Raw genomic sequence first — 20940 nt, 5'->3', positions numbered from 1 at the left:
GATGCATTTTAATAGTGGCAAAAAGCCTGGAACACAGGAGCAGAGTCAGTTACCAGCTCAGTGGGTAGAAATTACTAGGGTTTTTGCTGCATCTGGGAATCTGAGTATATCAGGCCAAGAAAGAAACAGTAAAAATGGAATCCCTAACACTATAGAACAGAACCAAAATCTTAAGAATGAAAAGAGCTGAAAGAAGAGAAGAAAGATTTCTATGTTTATTACAGCTACTAAACTGAAACTACATGGATTCTGCTTCAGCTGTGCTGCGAACTACCTAGATCAATCTGTTATTGCTTGTTAAGTGGTGTTATTTTCTCATTCATTTTAATTACTGGGGCTATTTAAATACTTTAATGAAGGTTCCTCTTTGCTTTTACTGATTAGTATTTGAACAATACTTTTGAATTCTCAGCCTTGCATATTCCACTTCTTTTTTTTTTTCCTCATTATGGAAGTTGGAATATATAATATGCAAACTTTCTGTAAAACTTTCTGTGTCCATCTTCACTTGGGAAGAAAGAACTTTGCAATATTCAAGTTGACAAGATAACCTTACTGTATTCCTCTACACCAAAAAGATAATGTATGAATTCAAAAATACATTGGCTGTGTTTATTCAAAAATACATTGTCCTGAAGGGGCAACCATAGTCCTGTTCTGGATTTACTGCCTCAGCTGAGAAACCAGAGCACAGGCAAGGAATAGTTCACCTGTAGGCTGCAGCCTTCAAGAGAGTTTTATTGCAAAAGTATTCGCTTTTTTTTTTTTTCTTAAAACTCTAAAGCATGCTGTGTATTTTAATCTAAATTTTAGGAGTCCATTTTCATTTGTCTGCATGAAGTCAAAGACTACAGCCAAAATGAAAACCTCAGCAAGTAATAACTGTTTTAAGCTCCAATCACAATCCAGCATCAAGGAGAGCTTCATATATACTGGCGGTTTTAATACAAGATACATAGAATGGCTTGGGTTGGAAGGGACCTCAAAGATCATGTAGTTCCAACTCTCCTGCCATAGGCAGGGACACCACCCACTACATCAGGTTACCCAGGGCATCATCTAACCTGGTATTGAACACATCCAGGAATGGGGTAGATCATCTTAGAATTTTGAAAATGATGATATATTCTTTTTATATTTATAATTATCATTCCAAGTAATTAAGACATTTTAAAGTTAATTCAAATAAACGATTTTTATGAAGTTGGTGTTCAGTGTTATTTTACTATACATGTCTAAGATGTATGACAAGCTTATTGGTGTGTCATGATCTCAAGCTGAAAGTGTTCACTTTATCTCTACAGCATCTAATTTCAGAAACTTCCATTCTCCTCACAGACGAAAACCATCAGAACAAGCAGCTTGTCACACCCACGATAGAAAGTTTGCTAGTCGAGGGCTATTTGAACTACTGAAATCTGTGCAAAAGACTAATACCTTGAAAGGCCTAACCTTCAAATATTACCTTCTGCAGTCACTTATTTTTGTGTTGTACAAAAAAAAGAGGGAAGCATTCATAAAGGGTGACAGAAAATCCTGTTCTAAGGAATAAGCAGATACAGAATATTTACTCTCATAATTTCAATATCCTGTGTTTACATTCTACCTGTGTGCAGGTATCTTGCGATTCCCAGCAATCAGAATAACGTCACAGAGCTGCTGTTGCTTCAGGTAGCTCTCCATCTTTCTGAAGGTTTGCTCAGCATGGTGAACAGCCTGGTAGAATTCCTCAGAACTACTCGAATCCATGTCACAGTGAGGTGACAGGGGATGGCTGGCTGCTGACAGTCTGAAAACCAAAAAAGAAACTCTGTGTTGATAAGATGTGACCAAAACATCTAGGTGTTGTCTAGACTTCATTGCAAACTTCTAGAAGATATGAGCAATCACTGCATCCTTCCCAATTCTCATCACCAGAAGTACAAGATGGAAAATTTTTACTGCACTGTAGGTGACAAGTTGTAAGTCTTTTCACAGTGAAAGAGGGCTTTTTGTTTGTTTGCTTGTTTGTTTTTTAGCACAGACACAAAAATTATGTATTTCTTTCTTCTTTGATAAAGATACTAAAAATACAAATACAAACAACAAACAGATGTTCAGTACATTCACGTTAAGGTTAACACAACAGCTGCATCTTCATTATCAGAATATGACTGGGCTCTTTGCATATTTTTAGCATTTTAGAGCAAAATTATTTTAAAGAATTATTTATTTTTCTGTCTCATCATTAATATGCATCCACAAGATAAAGGAATAATGGAAAAAACATGGAAATTTTACCAGTTGGGAAAGAAAATTAAAACTCCAAATGATTTTATATGTGATGAATTGGGAATATTTCCATAATGATAAAATACAGACCAACTTTTTAGCTAAAAGGTTTATTAATGCAACTTTAGCCAGCAAAGACAATGATGTCTACAATTCCAAAAACTGAAAAAAAAAAAAAATAGAAATGGGAGAGAAATGGAAATATATTTTCATTTTATAGTCATATTTACTTGGTGCAAATTTACTCAGTTCAGCAATTATGGTTCAGAACTTTACTGAAAATACTAAAATTTGCTAGCAATTACTAGCCTTTGAGGAAACTATGTAATTCAGAATAATTACTGACACTGACAAGCCCCTTCTTTTACAAATACATAATGAGATTGTTTCAAATGAAAGCCATAGGATTTTATGTATCTTGTGGTGAGAGAGTGTAAGTAATTTTGATAATGTCCAGTAACAACATAGCAGTTTCATTACATAAACTTTGAGTTCATTGGGAACAGTATTAAAAGACCAATATAATGCAGTCTGCAATCCTGGTGCTGGAAACATTTGAAAAATGCATAAGGATAATTAAAAAATCAGCTGTTATTATGATACGAAATACAGTTATTTAGAAAAAGAAATCTTTAATATTTTTATTGACTTTTGATGGACTATAATATGGTTTAGAAAAATAGTATTTACTTTTGACATATACCAGGGATTTATTTTTGAATTATTTTTTGTACAAAGGTGTTCTGCATAATATCTTACGGTTATTGTATGAGGGTCCACATGGGAAAAGAGGAAAGGCTAGTTCATCCTTTCGTCACAGTAATTGCTACATTTCACAACCTTCCTTTAAACTGGTTGGAAGCCTGAATAATTGGAGGTGGCCTGCAGATAATTTTACACAAAACCAACTCAGTTACCACTGTATCTCACCCCCTGATCTGTGTCATATACAAGTATTAGAGTAAGTTACCTTTTAAAATTATTACCCACATTAATGTCACTTGAATAGAATTAAATTGGACCATGAGAAATCATCATTTATCAACAGAAACAGTTATGAATTGGTGATTTAGAAAATAATATTTCCTTAATTCTGTTATATTCACCTTGTTATATGTGCAAGATACCTCTTATGAGCTCCCTCTAAAGAATACAATAAACATATTATTTCCATAAGTGACATAATCTGTTTATATGTGTTCCTGTCCTATCTGGACTGCCGATCATGTTGAATGGAAATCCAAATTTATTTTCTTACCTTTGGATGATCAACAAATATATTCACATAAAAATGTAAAGATGGAGCTCATTACTATGGGTAGTGGGAAGAGATTTCAACTTTTTCTCTCAATTATTTTCCCTCAGCTTTGTTGTGGCTGTATGCATGCTTCTTCAGTTTTATTGCTGAAGAATTAGAATGACAAGTAATTTACAAGAAATAAATCAGTGCCTAATAAATGAGGTTGGTAGGGTTAAAGAGACACATTTTTACCCTTCCTCCAAGGAGTTTAGACATGACAACAGCAACAATTCTGAGAAAGGAAAACAACAGGAATGAGCAGGTCTGAATGGATTCATACTGTTCGTTAAATCAGAATTTGGTCTAAGTCAGCTTACAGTTGTACAGATAAGGTATTAATCCTGCCTCTTGGCTATTCTAAACATGCTACGCTTTTCAGGTCAGAAAAACTTCTGTTTCTATGCTAGTTCTATATAGTTAGATTGGGCTGAAATGAGATGTGTTATTTTGTCTTTGAATCACTAGACAGCGTTTGGCACAAATTTTGTCTTCTTGCCTGCTTGCCATCTATAAACAACACTTTCTACCCTCAAATTCATCAGTATATCTGCCACTTAACAAGTCAGTAAATGGCTACTCAAAAACAAGCTCTGAAGACCCAGAACATTTTGAATTACTATCCCAAAAACTAGCACATAATAAGCTTAGTAGAAGACAATAAGTTAATCTTTTATTTTCTAAGAAACCCCAGGTAAAAAGTCTGCTACTGATCCTTTTTGAGAAGCTCTTTTTCACTACAAATTCAGTCTGCAATATCAATCCTTTAAATTCAATTGGTAGCTTGTTAATGTAGGAACCAAAGAGCTTCAAAGAGCAAAGACCACTCATTTTGTACCAGTTCATGAAAAGCATTTATAGGTACTTATGACCAATTAGTGATATAAAAACAACATTTCCTGTTTGCCTATATTGTTTTTGTTGAGGTGCAGGCAATCTGAACCACATATTCAATGAGATGCTTGTTGATTGTATTCTGCAGGAAGCCCAGCAGAAATTCATCTGAAGAGTCTGAATTGTTCAAAACACTTTTTAGTACTTTCATACCTTAGAATGGATGGAGAGCTTATTTTGTAATCATTGAACATAAAGGACTCCAGATAAGCTTTTCCCATAATTATTTTAATTGGTAAGTGCAAAACCTGAACTTACCATGGGGATGTCATTACAAAATTTCAAACAGAAGAAGTGTTCAGTCTAAGACACCTTTTATGTTTAAACAATTCAGTTAACAGTAAAGAAATAAGAAAACCAAACCTTCCACAAATTTATGACCATGATACTGAAGGGATACTACAGGTTGAAAAAACTAAAAGGGCCACAATAATTATCAACACTGCAAATGACCAATAATCTCAAATGTTTCCTTAAGAAACTGGAAACCAGAATGCATACCAAGTAAAATGGGAAAAAAATTACCCCAGCAACGTTATACAGACTGATTTTCAGAGTTCAGGATGACATTCTGTCCTCAAAAAAGAAATGGTTTAAGAAGAACCCAAAAGTGTTGATGAGGAAATTCAGTCTTAGAGCCTTCTGGATCTTAGTAGGGAGAAAACAGAAAATAAAGTTTAACTCTACAGCATCTGACTACACAGTGTTCCTCTTTTCTGAGAAAAAAAACATTTTGATTTGAACAAGAGTGCTGTTCTCTAATCAACTTTTACCTCCTTCTTACTTTGAAAGAACAGGTAAAACAGCAGTAAAATCCCAGTATAATTGTGTGTACTGATTTTTCCCTCAATTTAACATCTCTTCATCCCACTGTAAGGAAGAAGGAAAATGCATCCTATCCAAAGGTCTCCTAGAGACTGGTCATATTGACCAAGTTCACCTTTAAGACCTCTGGTCATTTTGTCCAAGTTTAGATTTATTCAAGTGGAACAGAAATAAAACATCAGAAGATATCAACATATCTAAGATACCAGTTAGTACCCTACTGTTATTATGTAGGTATCTAGTCTGCTCTCCCCTGCATCTTGTACAGTTGTTCACTCATAAATAATAACATACTACTCAGCCTTGATTACTGGTCATTGACTTTTCACACATAAATAGGCTAGGACAGAAATAATACAAAAATGAAAACCCTTCACTGACAATAATGCTGACAGGGAATTAAAGAGAAAATACCAGGAAAGACGGACTTCAGAGGTACAGGTAAAAATCCACTCTTGAGTTGCAAAGGTCTGAATAAAGAAATAGTAAACATCAGTAGTTAAATCGGTATTCTGATTAGGTATTAAAAGGAATAACAACAACTACAAAAAATTTTGAAATAAGAGAATTCATATACCTTTAAACTGTATTTCTCTTTGAAAAAAGAGGCTTAGATTTAGAAATGGTTTTCATTCTTGAGGTGCAGAAAAGCATAGAACTTGAACACCATACAGAGTACTTTACAGAACACTTGGGTATTTCACTCACTTAATTGGAATTTATTTCTCATGCCTTCTATTGAAACTCTGGCCTCAACTAAAGAATTCTTTACTCAGAAAATGTTATATGATTTCATTGTTACTGTAATACAAAATCCTGCTGTATTTTACTTTTTTTTTCCCTTTTCATTTATGCAGGATTGATCATGCAAAGTTATCCCAGCACAGTTCAATGTCAATGAGTATATACAATTCGGTAAATAAATAATAAAGCAACAATAACAACAACCAAACCAACCCCTCCCCCCCAAAACAAACAAACAAAAAAAACTATGGCTTTGCTATTTAAAATCTGCAAAATCTGCAAATCTGTGAAAGTATAAAAAGCAATAATAAATGTTATTGTAAACTTAAGTAAAAACGCAAAAAACTCTTCACAAATTGTTCTCTAAAAATTGTTTACTGAATGCTTCGGAATCAATAAAATGTGGAACTGCATTTACCAAATTGAGATAGATTGTCAAAATTCATGAATTTCATTACCAATCATTTGCAAAAATGCAAAAGAAACAGTTTTATAAAGCCTTTAAACCATTTTAGTAAAGCAATGGTAAGGTTGAAGTTCTGTTTGTGATCAAAAGACATGCTTTTCACTATGCTACCAGCAATTATATTTGCATCTGAGGGTTATACTGGGAGTTTCAGCAAAATGTTATAAATTTATTTTTTAAAAGACAAAGTCAGGTAGAATAGCAGATAAAAAAATTTCCAGAACATCAAATAGGACTTTTTAGTTTACACTAATTCAGCTCAGAGATGCATTATTGCTGTTTCTGAGATTCTTTTTCTAAGCAAGAATAATATTTTTAAAGAGAGGCTGGTGTGGATGACATATTTGTCATTCAATAGATAATATATAATCTGGGGATCAAAGGGTGATACTACAGGATGAGAAAACTAAAAAGGCGACAAAAATTATTACATCATAAATTGCATTACTACTCATAGTGAAACTTATTCTTTGGACACCATAAAGAAAAAATACAGACACTATGTACAGACTTACACATGTGTGTATGGACATATAGTCTGTATGCCTAGCAAAAATATGTATTATTCCACTGTTGTTCTGCATATCTGCACTTCTTATGAGTTTTAAAAGCCTCCATAAACAAAATATTAGCTACCAGTTTATCATGTGACCTTAGACAAATTGACTGAGCAGTCTTTCTGAAAAATAAGTAGGACGCTAAGAAGGGACCACTATGCTATACTGAAAATGCTTCTATTGAGAAAAACCTATTTACTTCTTTAGAAGCTGAGGAAAAAAAAAAAAAAACAAAACAAAAAAAAACCAAAAACAAACAGAAGTAGGGTTAGAGAAGGAAGAGCTTGTTCAGACTGTAATTTTTCCAGGTTATCAGGTAGCTCAGTTATACACCACTCTCTCACTCCCCTGATCAAAAGAACAGGGAGAGAAAAACATGTAGAAATAGGCTCATGGGCATAAGGACAGGGAGATCACTCACCATATAGTACAACTAGCAAAACACATTCAGCATACGGGGATTAATGTAATTTATTGCCTACTAATAACAGAGTAGAGAAGTGAAAACTGTCAGCAAACTAGAAACACTTTCCCCCATCCACCCTCTTCCACCTCTTACCCCCTAGCGGCACAGGGGAACATGGAATGGGGGCTGTGGTCAGCCCCTAACACTTTATCTCTGCTGCTCCTTCATGGTCACTCTCTGCCCCTGCTCCACGGGACGGCATCCCTCCCACAGGATGCCGTCCTCGCAGAACTGATCCTGTGGGGGCTTCCCACAGGCAGCAGCTCTTCAAGAACTGCTCCCACATGGCTCCGTACCATGAGGTCCATCTATCAGGAGCAAACTGCTCCAGCACGGGTCCCCCATGGGCGACAGCTACCCCCAGACCGCTGCTCCTGTGTGGGCTCCTCTCCATGGGCTGCAGCTCCAGCCCGGGGCCTGCTCCTGCAGGGGCTCTCCATGGGCCACAGCCTCCTCCAGGCCACATCCACCTGCTCCACCGGGGGCTCCTCCACAGGCTGCAGCATGGAGATCTGCTCCATGTGGCACCCATGGGATGCAGGAGAACAGCCTGCTCCACCAGGGGCCTCTCCACAGGCAGGGGAGCAGGGAAACTTCTGCTGCATGCCTGGAGCACCTCCTGCCCTCCTTCTGCACTGACCTTGGGGTCTGCAGGGCTGTTTCCTGTACATGTTTTTATTCTTCCCTCCCAGCTGCTCGTGCAGTTTTTCTTTTTCTTAAATTTGCTTTTCCAGAGGCCCAACCAAATCCACTGACCAGCTGCAGATCCCTTTCAGAGCCAGCTGAAACTGGTTGTGATCTGACATGGGGCAGCTGCGGGGCTCCCCCCACAGAGGCCAGCACTGCAGCCCCCCTTGCTACCAAACCTTCACGAAATCTTGTGACATTTTCCCAATACACCAATTAAGTTCGTTTGTTCTCTTCCTTCCTTCCTTCCTTCCTTCCTTCCTTCCTTCCTTCCTTCCTTCCTTCCTTCCTTCCTTCCTTCCTTCCTTCCTTCCTTCCTTCCTTCCTTCCTTCCTTCCTTCCTTCCTTCCTTCCTTCCTTCCTTCCTTCCTTCCTTCCTTCCTTCCTTCCTTCCTTCCTTCCTTCCTTCCTTCCTTCCTTCCTTCCTCTCTTCCTTCCTCTCTTCCTTCCTTCCTCTCTTCCTTCCTTCCTTCCTCTCTTCCTTCCTCTCTTCCTCTCTTCCTCTCTTCCTTCCTCTCTTCCTCTCTTTCTTTCTCTCTCTCTTTTTCTTCTTTTCTTCTTTTCTTTCTTTCTTCCTTCCTTGCCCTTGCCCTTTCTCTTTTCTCTCTTTCTTTTCTTTCTCTTCTTCCTTTTCTTCCTTTTCTTCCTTTTCTTTCAGAATAGGCAGACCTATTCTTACTCTAAATAATGTTTTTATGCAATAACAGAGAAAAGATGCTGACTATCTGCTGGATTGCTCTCTCTCCCCCACACAGCTAACAGCACATTCATAGCCTTTTCAGCTTTGCATGCCCATGTAGAAGGAATATTTTATTCCAGATGGTCTTGGAAACCTCATGATTAGAGAAATGAATATATACTTCTCTTAGATACACTTGGAAATTTACTGGTGTATTTTCCACATTCATATTTCTAACAGTCTTTTGTCATGTTGAATCTTGCTGTCTGAATTTATTATTAGTTTTAATAGTGGGGAATACAGGAAACAGAGAGCTTACAAGCATAAAGCCCAGAAACAAGATACTAGATGCATATAAATCTACACAATGATTCACTCATCTGAAAGGAGGCAAGCCATTCTTTCTAAAAAACAGAAACCAGGAAAGATGTCACAGGAGACCTCAATTTTTGAATACATATCCTACTGGAGAACAACTGAGAAGCTCAACAACCTTTCCCTGAGTTATTCTTAGTATTTCTATTTCTAGTTCAAGTCTCAAGGGAGCCTCTTTCATCAGAGTATGGCCCAGCTGCTTTTCTTTCCTCCCCTCTCTTTCCTTTTAATATCAGAGAAGTAGACAAAATTTCTACTGCAAGGAATCAGTTTAGCTTCAGACCAGGAGTAAGGCTACTGCATCTTCTGCATCTTTCCTCCTCCCTCCCAGTCCCAACAAAATCATTATGCTCTTTAACCATTCATTTTCAGTTATTAAAGATTTTGACTCCAGGTATGAATAATAAACAAATAAATCTGTGTCACTGACCATATTAAATTCCTTATATTTACCATACTTCTTGCTTCCCATTACATATGTAATATAAATAAATACAATAAATAAAAAGGGAAAAAGGAAAAAAAAAGTTAATTTGTTGATTTATGGTCTACAAAGGTCTTATGGCAGACAAATGCATAAAGCAAGAAACCCTAATACATGAATCTAGTATTCATAAAGTATTCATAGTGCATGCATACTTTAATTACCCAATTGATAATGTAATAGGGAAACACTGTCTTCATTTTGAATACAGAATTGTCATCATCAAACTTTTTTAACACTTTGGTTAAATATTTTCTAGCATATTTGATTCTGCATTTCTACGAAAAATTGAATAAAAAAATTATGACTCAGAAATTCAACATTACAATTTCAACTTAAACTCTACTTCCCTGCATAAGTTGAAGGCCTCCCATTTCTAAAACATAACACCAAAATTATATTCCTTATACATTGTTCTTAACACAATTTTCTGAAGTTTATTTTTATTCATTTCATTATTATAAATTTTGTGGATTCCTTTTAAATTACTATTTTTTTTCACCTTCTTTGATCCTATCCATTAATTAATGTAATAACAATTAGATTCAATTACAAAAATTATCAAATAACAAAATTTCATGAGGTAGCTGTTCATGGCAGACCTAGACAAGATAGGTTTAAGTTGAATGAGAAAGAACTTTGTCTCAACTGTAGAAATTACGGTGGAAGTTGCTAACTGGAAAGTGGGACAAAGGGTAAAGATTGTCGTAAAGGATCTTAATACTGCTGTCCTGAGTAGTTAAATATGACAGGTTGGAGATGTATTGACCTTTCTTCTTGCAGAAGTTGCGTTCTCATGTGGATTACTCATTCCTTTGGCTTAAAAGTAGCAATAAGTAGAGAGGTGCAGGAAGAAAACCAAAAAGCAGCTACAATGCTGGAAATGAGAGATGATTCTTTTTCCTCAACAAATTTATGGCATTGCATTTTGTACCACAGTGTACTATCAGCTGAGCAGAACTAGCAAAGACACAAACTCCAGGGAGCACAAAACATAGATTGCCACACTTTTCTTGGAGCCAAGTGGTTGTGATGGCTTATTCCAGACGATGATCTGCAGTGAACCTTTTTGAATTTCTTAGACTTCTCAAACATAACATACCAAAACAGTTCTCCTATTACATTACAATAACTCTCTTATCCCCCAACGCCGTCTTTTACTAGGTGGTGAATGTCAAATGTGCTAGCCCTTAATAACATAAAAAGTGGAATGAGTTTAAGCCTGAAGATAAAGTTGAATGGATATTGTTATGCACAGTCTTAATGCTCCTAGTGGAGAGGGAAAAAAATAATGTGAGCAGCCGTAATACTGTCCTTCCATCTCTACAAAGAGATTCAGGTCATGTGCCTGGTACCAAATCTGCTTCTCACATACAAAAATAAACTTCCTGTGAGGCCAATTGAAATTTAAAGTATGGTTGTTGGCGGTGGTGGTGGTGGCAGTGTTTATTTGTTTTTTTAAGAAATGATAATTTGATGAATGATTAAAAGTAGTTTGAAGACAAAATACAGCTGTATGAAAATTAATGTGGATAGACTAACTTTGCTTCATTTAATAAATAAGAACTTATGCTAAGCATTTCAGGAATTCTTAACAGAATTTCTGTTAACGGAAATTAAACAGAATTAATCAGAAATTCTGTTTAATTCTTAATCATTTTGCATTGATTTTATTTTTGCATTTTTTTTTTCATCATTCAAATTCACTTAGTCATGAGTAAGATTAAGAGTTTCGCTAAGTGTGATTTTAAGTCAAGTAAGTGAATACAGAGAATATAACTAAGGCTAATAACTGAAAGTGACAAACTGTCTTTGATAACAGGGTCTTACCAAATTTTACTGGCTCGACAAAATAACATTCTATGGAAGTTTTATTATTTCAAATTATAAAAATATTATGATAGATGCAGCTCTATTGAATTGACTTGAATTTCAGAATTTTGTCATTGAAATAATGAATATACTATACAGATACATGAAATTCTATGCAGTAGAATTTTATATTGACTAACGTACTGCCAAAGGCAGAGCAAATAAAGAGCATAGCTTCAGACAAGTATAACAAGGAACTAATATCAGATTAATATTTTAATTCAGAACTTCTGCACATAAAACAACTTGTGCTTTTATTATTACCTATCATTTATGCACATACTTCCCCTCAAAATGAGAATTTTACAAATACAGGAACTGAAGATTGTATATTCAGAAACTGCTGAAGCAAAAAACACTCAGGAGACTCCTCTAATATCCTGTGGAGGGAAAGCTTCTGTAACTTTCAGACAACTCTGCCTCTAAATTATTTAGCTGCAGATACCAATGGTGTGTAATTCTCCAACAATAAAATTGACACCAGTACCACTGACATAGTAGCACTCTTCTGTGTTAGCCCTATAATTGCTGTAGGAATAATGCAGATTCAGATCCTAAAAGAATTATAGAAGCAATAAGGTTGGAAAAGACCTTTATGATCATCAAGTCTAACCATTAATACTGACAAGACTCCCACTAAATCATGTCCCTAAGCACCGTATCTACACATATTTTGAATACCTTCAGGGATGGTAACGAGCAGCCCCAGATACTAATGGGAATACCAATAGAGGTAAGGAAAAAATAAAAAAAGAAGAGAAGAGGGCATGCTCCGTTTTATGGAATAGGAGAGACACGATTCTAGCCACAGACATAGTGGATACCTTTAAAATTACTCTTGCTTCCTGCCTTATAGCAGTGCTGAATTTTCTGAATGGATGGATTATGTTATGCCTAAGAGAGATGCTACTGAACTTTTGTTATGACAAATGGATGTATCTATATGAATAAAATAAGTAAATTAGATGACATAGTTAATCATTCAGAGTGTGCATGAAGATGCAGATAAACAAGGATGCCGACATGTTTTTTATTGCAAGACATTTTCTTCCAGCATTTAATTTATGATATGGGTACTCTATTAAACCAGAAATCACGTATGTGAATGATGGTCATGGAATAACAAAAAAGAATAAGCAAGTGTTGTATTACTATTTTATTTAGCATATATTTAAATAAAACTTCAGTGTGCTACTACTGTACTGTACAATACTACTATATTGTGTGTTACTGTATTGTGTTACTGTATAGTTACTGTATTCCACTTCATAGATAGGATGTCAGAACTTAAAACACCCTATGACTGCAATGGAAATCATATTAAAGACCATAGAAGGATGACTCCTTGCAAAATCCCAGTTCAAAATGTTGTTTAAGTACTGCACTTGATGAAGGGGGAAACCAACTCACACACACATAAAAACACACAACCACCCCACCAACAACCTGTATGAATTATCCTTCAAACATCCTGTTGCAAGGCAAGCTTTTAGGGAGCTTGCACTCTATTCAGTAGCTAGCAGCATATATCTCTTCCTGCTATTCATTACAGACCTGTAGCGTGTCACATCTTTGGGTGATGCTCACAGATTTCACAGTCCTGACACGCCTGCCTGCATCTGCAAACCAGTGGGAAAGATACATCTGAAAAAAAGGCATAAAGTGTATGCCATTTTGCCACCTTGTTTTGAATTGTCAATACATCTTTTACTAATTTTGAAAACAGCAATTAAGAATGAGAATTCAGAGGATTGTGTCTAAAATAAATTTGACAGATTCAGCTTCTACGCTACAGGATCACTTCAACCCTGGGAACTGAACTGGCAAACAATTTAGGACTACATATTCTATAACAACTAACTCTTATTAACCCTGCTCATAATCTAAGCTATGTTCTTCATAGTATGTTCAATATGAAAAAGGTCAAATGACTTTTACATACATGTATGGTAGCATAAAAACCTAGCCACTAATATTGTTTTGGTCTAACAGTCTTTATAAAAGTAACTATTATCTACAGAGTCTGAGAACAGGCAGCAAGAGTGATGTGCTAGACCTCTGAATTCAAACACAAATAGAAGTTAAATACTGCCCCTAATCTGCAAAATTGTAGGTATGGAATCAAAACCACTATATAGTTACATCAAGCTACAGGGCAGCATGTGGCATAATTAGTGCCCACCTTATACAATAGAAAAAGCATGTTTTTTTTTTATTTTTTTATTAATTCCTAATCATCTCAGTACCACGTTATGTTTGTGATGTATATATATATATATTTACATATTTATCTGAAGTCTGACCCAAAATGAAGCACAAAACGCAGAATTCAGATTTTCTTACTGCATCCGGGTCTGGGGCCCCCAGCACAAGAAGGATGTGAACCCGTTAGAGCAAGTCCAGAGGAAGGCCATGAAGAGGATCAAAGGGCTGGAACATCTCTCCTATGAAGACAGGCTGAGAGAGCTGGGGATGTTCAGCCTGGAGAAGAGAAATCTTCAGGGCAGCTTTTCAATACGTATAATAAAGATGGAGAGCAACATTTTGTTTGGGAACATAATGATAGGACAAGGGGGAATTGTTTAAAACTAAAAGAGGGGATATTTAGATTAGATGTTAGGAGGAAATTCTTCACTCAGAGGTTGGTGAGACACTGGAACAGGTTGCCCCAAAAAGTTGTGGATGCCCCATCCCTGGAGGTGTTCAAGGCCAGGTTGCATGGGGCTTTGAGCAACCTGGTCAAGTAGAAGGTGTCCCTAGCCATGGCAGAGGGATGGTACTAGATGATCTTTAAGGTCCCTTCCAACCCAAGCCATTCTATGATTCTAGGATAGGAAAGTTAAGCCTGCTGACTTTGGCTTATTTTTTTTCTAGAAAAATGAAGTAATTGAGACACTTTCACTCTCCTTCTCCTCCACAGACTCCAAAGCATGGAAGTTTGCTGACTCCAAAGTATGGAATACTTTCCCTTCACCAGGTAGAAGTGGAATCCAGTCCACAGCATGGGCATTCTGACCATTGAGCTAACCACAAATAGCACAAGGAAGTTAGACCTTGGTAATCAGAGTTTTTGCATAGGATACTTTTGCAGAGTGTAACAACAGACATGAATGTTTACAGGCATGAGGCAATCTTTTGTGTGACTCCCAAGTAGATGAAGGCGCTTTCAGGAACACATACGAATAAAAGCCATATTTAAAGAAAGACGTTTATTTTCCTCACATGCCTTATATTGGCTGCTTAGGACTTTCACACAATATTTAAGCATTCCAGTATCTAATATTGCAGCAACAAAGCCTCCTTTGGAAGCTGAGCTGCAGTGATGAAAAATTGTTTCTAGATTTATGAATTATGCTTGTATCTACATTCAATTTACTGAATAACTGAAGTACTGAAAAGGGGTATTTAGTAGTATTTTGTAAAAACGCTAAGATTCCTGCTTATGTATCCAATTAATTTCCTAGGGTCTTATATCACAGCATTTTTTTAAAGGTCTTTTGATTTCTTTTCTTTCCCACTTTTTATTTAAATTGAAGACAAAAGAAACAAAAAATGGGTTATATTTATAGAGGTAAAAACTATTTATGCCTTCTGCATATCTTTGATGACTGTGGACATAAGAGAAATAGCACATATTCCCTTACACTCTCAGGTCAACTCTAAGAATGCCACCAATGATTACTTGTCTGTATTTTATGTTCACTCTATATTTATGAATATGAAAAAGTGAAAAACTTCCAAAATAGTTAATCCAAGTCTCTAGAATTGTAATGTGCACTTCCAACTAGTCTCAGTGAACTCTATAACACATCAAAATTAAGAATTGATTACTAGAATAAGATTTATTTTGACCAGGTTAAAAACTAGGCTAACCTAGTCACCATTTGCATCTCTAAAAATGCTGGCTTTAAACTCTACTTGGCTTTTTTAAATATGCTTGCTTTTGTTTGCTGAATTTGTGCTCTCAAATACTACTTGCAGTGCATATAGACTAATTTGAAGAGCATTCCATTTCCTGATTATCTGAATCAGCCCTATAGAGAATAGCTCAGCTGTGAATTACAGGATTATTCAAATAATAACTCAGAACTATGTTTCAGCAGATTTTTCTTTATATATTTCTTTCACTTTTGAATAAAAATAAAATTCTATTTCAACTAGACTTGAAAAGACAAAAAATTACAGTTCACTTTGAGTCTTTAAAAAGGAATTTAAAATTCTACATTGTCAAGAACTTCCAAAGATCTTGTAAAGTGATCAAAAACATGAAGATATTATTAACAAAGCCAAATTCAGAACAATTTCTCAAAGTCAGTACTCAGTTTTATTACTCAGATTATTCAGTACTCAGATTATTCAGTATTCAGTTACATAGTTTTATCATGGCTAATTCATTAAAAATATTTAATGTGGTAGGGTAAGTGTTTGTAGAGAAATATTTAAACATGATCACCGAATGCCGCATATAACTAGTTATTTCTTTAGCTATACAACTTAATAAAAATGAAAATATACAATGGCATCTTATACAGTTGTTGGTCATGACTGTTCTTCTAAGCACAATACGAAACATTAAAATATCAATTATATTCTATTATAATAATGATATAATAAATAATTACATTTGAATTTTTTGACCTATTAATTTCCCTTGATCAATCTAATATTTATGAGAAAGGTAAAGATTAATATAAGAAAAAAGAATACAAATGTACTTTTAAACAAACTACTTCTGCAACACTGCCTGCACTTTCATCAACAAATTAGAAAGAAAACTGTACTTCATTAATTTCTTTGTCTTTCTCTGGATAAAATGTCATTATAACAGCAAACAGCTGAGTGCATTAAAAGAAAAAGTGTATAAAGGCAACATAATTTATCTTATACACTAAAAATTAATGCAGACATATTACCCACTTTAAATGGAAAATGACATTTTGAGGTCTACTTAAAAGAAAGTAATCTTACTTAGGTACGTGAAGCTCTACTGAAGTAATATATTAGTGCTTACATGGTCCAGAAAATTAAAGCCTTGCCTTCTGTGTCTTTTATGTGTCAGTCTTTCCAGAGAAAGATTTAAAGATTTTCACAAGTGCTTTCTGGACTTATACAACCAAACTCAGAAATAATGAAAAAAAAAAAAAAAGTCAACAATACAGTCTTTTAGAGCTGTACTTAGATTTTATTTGATTTATTTAAATTGATTGTTTTAAATTTACTTTCCTTTAAATGGAATGTATGCATATATACTGGCTTCGTCTGTGTTTTCTATTACTACTTCTAAGTTGTCAAAGTTCTGATGATAAACCATTGTTCTACATATGGTTTATATGGTTTATAAGATAGACACAGCTCCATTTAAATTGCTTTCTAAATAAATCAAGCGTGGTAATCCGTGTTTGAAGAGCTATACTGAAACTTGACTAAGATTTTCCTCCAATCACTTTAAATCCACAGACATAATGGTACAATGAAACTGCACTCAACACAATGTATATGTAGGAGCAACAAAACCAGTCATAATTTCATGCCTGGCTTTTGCTATGTTTCAAATGTCTGCATTACAGTAGGGAAGCTCCGAACAATCTTGTAATCTGTAAAATCTGTTCAGAGACTGTAAAGACTGTTCATTTCTCGATTTATATCAGAATAGCTGTAGAGTAATCTGATTTCAGCAAACCTGAAATGGTGGTTTCAGGTCCTTGGGATTTGTTGGTGTGTGGCACAATTTTTGCCACCAGAGTACTCCACCATATCTGGAAATTGAGAGGTGGGGTGGAGGACAAAGAAGAGAGGGAGGGAGGTGGAAGGGGAAAAAAATAGGAAAAAGAAACAAGAGGAAGAGAGAAAGAGAGACAAAGGGACAAAGACAATGACAAAGACAGAAAAAACACAACTCACACTTTAAGTAACTATTCCAGTATAAAGTATGAAGTAGTTTAAATAGCTCATATCAGTGGTACAGATGTCTTCCTAGCACTGTGCACTGCCTTGGTAGGTTCATTATTTATTTATTTAAACAGATGTTGTTCTTTAAATAGTGCAGAGACTATCTGCTGTCATAAATCTTTACTTAGTTGAGATTATTTTGCTGAGAAGACATTTCCAGTCATGATCAAGTGTTTCCGTATTTTTGGCAGCTATAAGACAAAGAGAAGGCATTATGCCATAATTACTAGTCTAGCTCTCAGAATCATACAGATGTGACAATTTTTCAGTAGTGTAATTGTTGTCTGAGATTAGTAATTTACACAATGTGTGATTTCAGAGACCTTAACTGTAGAATTAATTTCATTTAGTTATTACTTAAAAATCCAACTTGTATAAAAAGTTTTTAGAAGTTGAAAACATCAAACAATTGTACACATTCTTCAAGGCAGTGTGGCAATTTGGCAATATATAGCTTAGTCTCTGAGCCCTAGATATCTGAATAGGCTTAGAGAGTTTTATTGCCTGCTTTTTTTCCACATCTAAGCAACAAATACACATACACAAACTTAACAGATATATCAATACCTATGTGCATGCCTTGGGTTTCATTAGGCATGCTGTAAAATGAACACAAAGGTTTTATTCAATCTTGTTATTCCAAAGTGGGGATAAATTGTCTACCACTTTACACCATGCAGTATTTTTTTTTTCAACAAGAAGCCATATTAGAGATAATTACTTGATTACTCATTACTCTCATGGCTTCTTAACAAAACACTGGCACTTTCAGTGAAATTCAAGAATCTTAACTCTACATCAGCTAAATCCAAACTAGATTTGTTTTTTCCTTGGTTGGTGAAGATCTTTAAGTCCTTGATAATGAAATATTAAGGTGGCACATGTTTCCGTATTGATTTATGTTAGATTACAATGTATATATTTCCAAATTATACAGACCTTATATTAATTATCACCACATTTTAGTGACCAGAAACTAAAGTAGGAGCTATTAGTGAACATGTCAGTGAACCTATACATCTTTCCTGTAGATTATACATGGCCATAATAAAGTAGCAAAGAATAATTTTTTGTTGGATCATCATAATTGTTACTTAATATATGGCATGAAATTAAGTACAGTTATATATGAGACTGACTTTTATTAATGAACTACACTTGTGAATGATTTTGCTTTCTGCCAAGCTTTGCTATGATGGAATATTCAATTAAAAATGTCAACATGTGCATGGATGCTAATTTCTGGTTTTCTCAGCTGTTGTGTTTAGACATCTGTCAAATATGCATTATGCTACATTGACAGGACACAGATTTCCAAAAATCATATTTCATTGAATCATTTCCATTGTGCATGACATAATCATTTTCTAACTGTCAGAAAGAGGGACTCATTTATTCTGCAATTATATGAAATCTCTCGATCATAACATGTTAACAGTAACATACTGCAAAATACTGCTTATTCCTTCTAGCTAAGCACCTTACCTACTTAAAATAACATCACTGACCGACAAGACATCATCTGAGTTTATTTCAAAGGTTATACTGGAGACAAATAAATAAATAAATAGATGAAGCAGTCCAGTCTCAGCTCCTTCCAAGCTTGTACTTACTCAGCTTGCCAAACACAAACAGGTTACCTAACCTGTAAAAAAATTATAACTTCCAATGGTCATGCTTGCCGTTATATTCTGTCTTTGTATCAGATTTCTTTTTTTTTTTAAAGACGCATAATTAATATGTTCCTTAGTTTTCAAATATGATTTGGTTATCTTCCTTAAGGAAATTCTGATATCTTTACAATCATGTGTTTAATTTAATAGATATATATTATTATGTCATATATATGTATGGCTATGCACTAGTATGTAACTAAAAAAATTGCAAAGATAATGTCATTCTGTACAAAATAAAAAGGACTAAAAGGTGCTTTTGTTGTTGTTTTTGTTTTGTTTTGCCTTTTCTGTTTTCATTTACAAAGAGAATAAAAATAGAGATTAAGAAAAAACTATTTTAGTGCATAATTTCACAAGCATTTCAGGCCAAAAAACTTCAGGAGATCATTTAATCCATTATCATGAATTTTCAGCAATGTTGCTGAAAAGCAGAATAAGTTTAAATTAAACAATAAACTCAATGCCATATTTATTCCATGTTCTTCTTATGTTACAAATCACATACCAAAAATTTACCTCGATGCTTAAATGTTTTCAATTACCTGGTCAACTGCAAATCCTAACTCAATATTGTTACAAGTTGATACAACTGTAATACTCAAAGATACTTTGGTTCTAGTAATAAAACAATTTCTAAAATTTAGACTGAAAGAAGATAATAATTCTTAAAAAAAAAAAAAAAAAAGAAAGAAAGAAAGAAAGTGAAGCTATTTTCATTTGAAGGAAGGGGAAAACATAATTTTTTGGCTTGATTTATGGGGAGTATTAGACAACAGACTAGTGTACTACTTTATCTCTTTAACTGCAAACCTTGATTAAATAATTGCCAAGTTCTAAACAAAAAGGTACTGTTAGGAGAAATCTCAATGTTTAAAAAGACTTGAATGAATAATTTAGCTTTCACAGAACAAAATGCTGACTAATTAAAATCAGTGAAAGGTTATTTGTCCACAAAAGACAACTAATTAAAGGTAAGACAATGGTAATTGAGTTGAAAACTATTTTGAAAATCAGACTGCACCCCATAAATTTGGGTATGAGCTTTGACTATGTTGTAATGTAATCCTAGTAAATGGATCAACCTGAAAATTAGGTGTAAAATTGTCAATGTGCACTAATTTTATTATCAATACACTACTGTATTTATGATATTTACTGATAACTAGAAAAAAAAAGTTTATTTTTAATATTGCTGCAAAAGGTGATAATTATTAGCATAACAAAGAATACTTACTAAAAAAGGCTAAAAAAAAGTGAAATTTTGGATGAAGAAAAAAGCAAATATCTGAAATACAGAGTTCGATCACTGATATTAAATAAGCACCTTATTTTCACTCCGTTGTTAATTTTCAGTGTATCTATAAACATTACATTTTCATATATGAGGTTTCTAGACTCCTGATGCACAGAGAAATTATTTTTGACACCATTGTTTACATACTACATTGGCTTTGAAATATTATCTAAAGTAAAAATTAAAACTAATGTGTGTAAAATATTCAGTTATTTATACTATTTAGAGTATGTTCATAGTTATTTATATTAAAAACTATTTTAAAATAAGAATTGGAGTTGTATTAAATAAAAATATATACATGATATCTGAATGCCAAAAGCTTTTATCTTTTTATAAAATGATAAAAATTCATTATATTTTATTTTTCTTATAACTTGAAATATGTTTTAAATATACTTAAA

At 34.4% G+C, this 20940-nt stretch overlaps 1 protein-coding gene across 1 annotated transcript in view; it reads right to left on the bottom strand.

Moving 5' to 3' along the window:
- KLHL1 (kelch like family member 1) overlaps positions 1–20940 on the bottom strand; it is a 245005-nt gene that overhangs the window by 167780 nt on the left and 56285 nt on the right. Inside the window, exon 2 of the mRNA XM_027472827.3 lies at positions 1607–1789. Within this exon, the coding sequence (XP_027328628.1) occupies positions 1607–1789 (183 nt within the window). The remainder of the gene's footprint in view (positions 1–1606; positions 1790–20940) is intronic.

The sequence above is a fragment of the Anas platyrhynchos genome, chromosome 1 (genome assembly GCF_047663525.1).
Source record: "Anas platyrhynchos isolate ZD024472 breed Pekin duck chromosome 1, IASCAAS_PekinDuck_T2T, whole genome shotgun sequence".
In the NCBI taxonomy this organism is placed as follows: Eukaryota; Metazoa; Chordata; class Aves; order Anseriformes; family Anatidae; genus Anas; species Anas platyrhynchos.
This window is presented reverse-complemented; position numbering and strand designations above follow the sequence as displayed.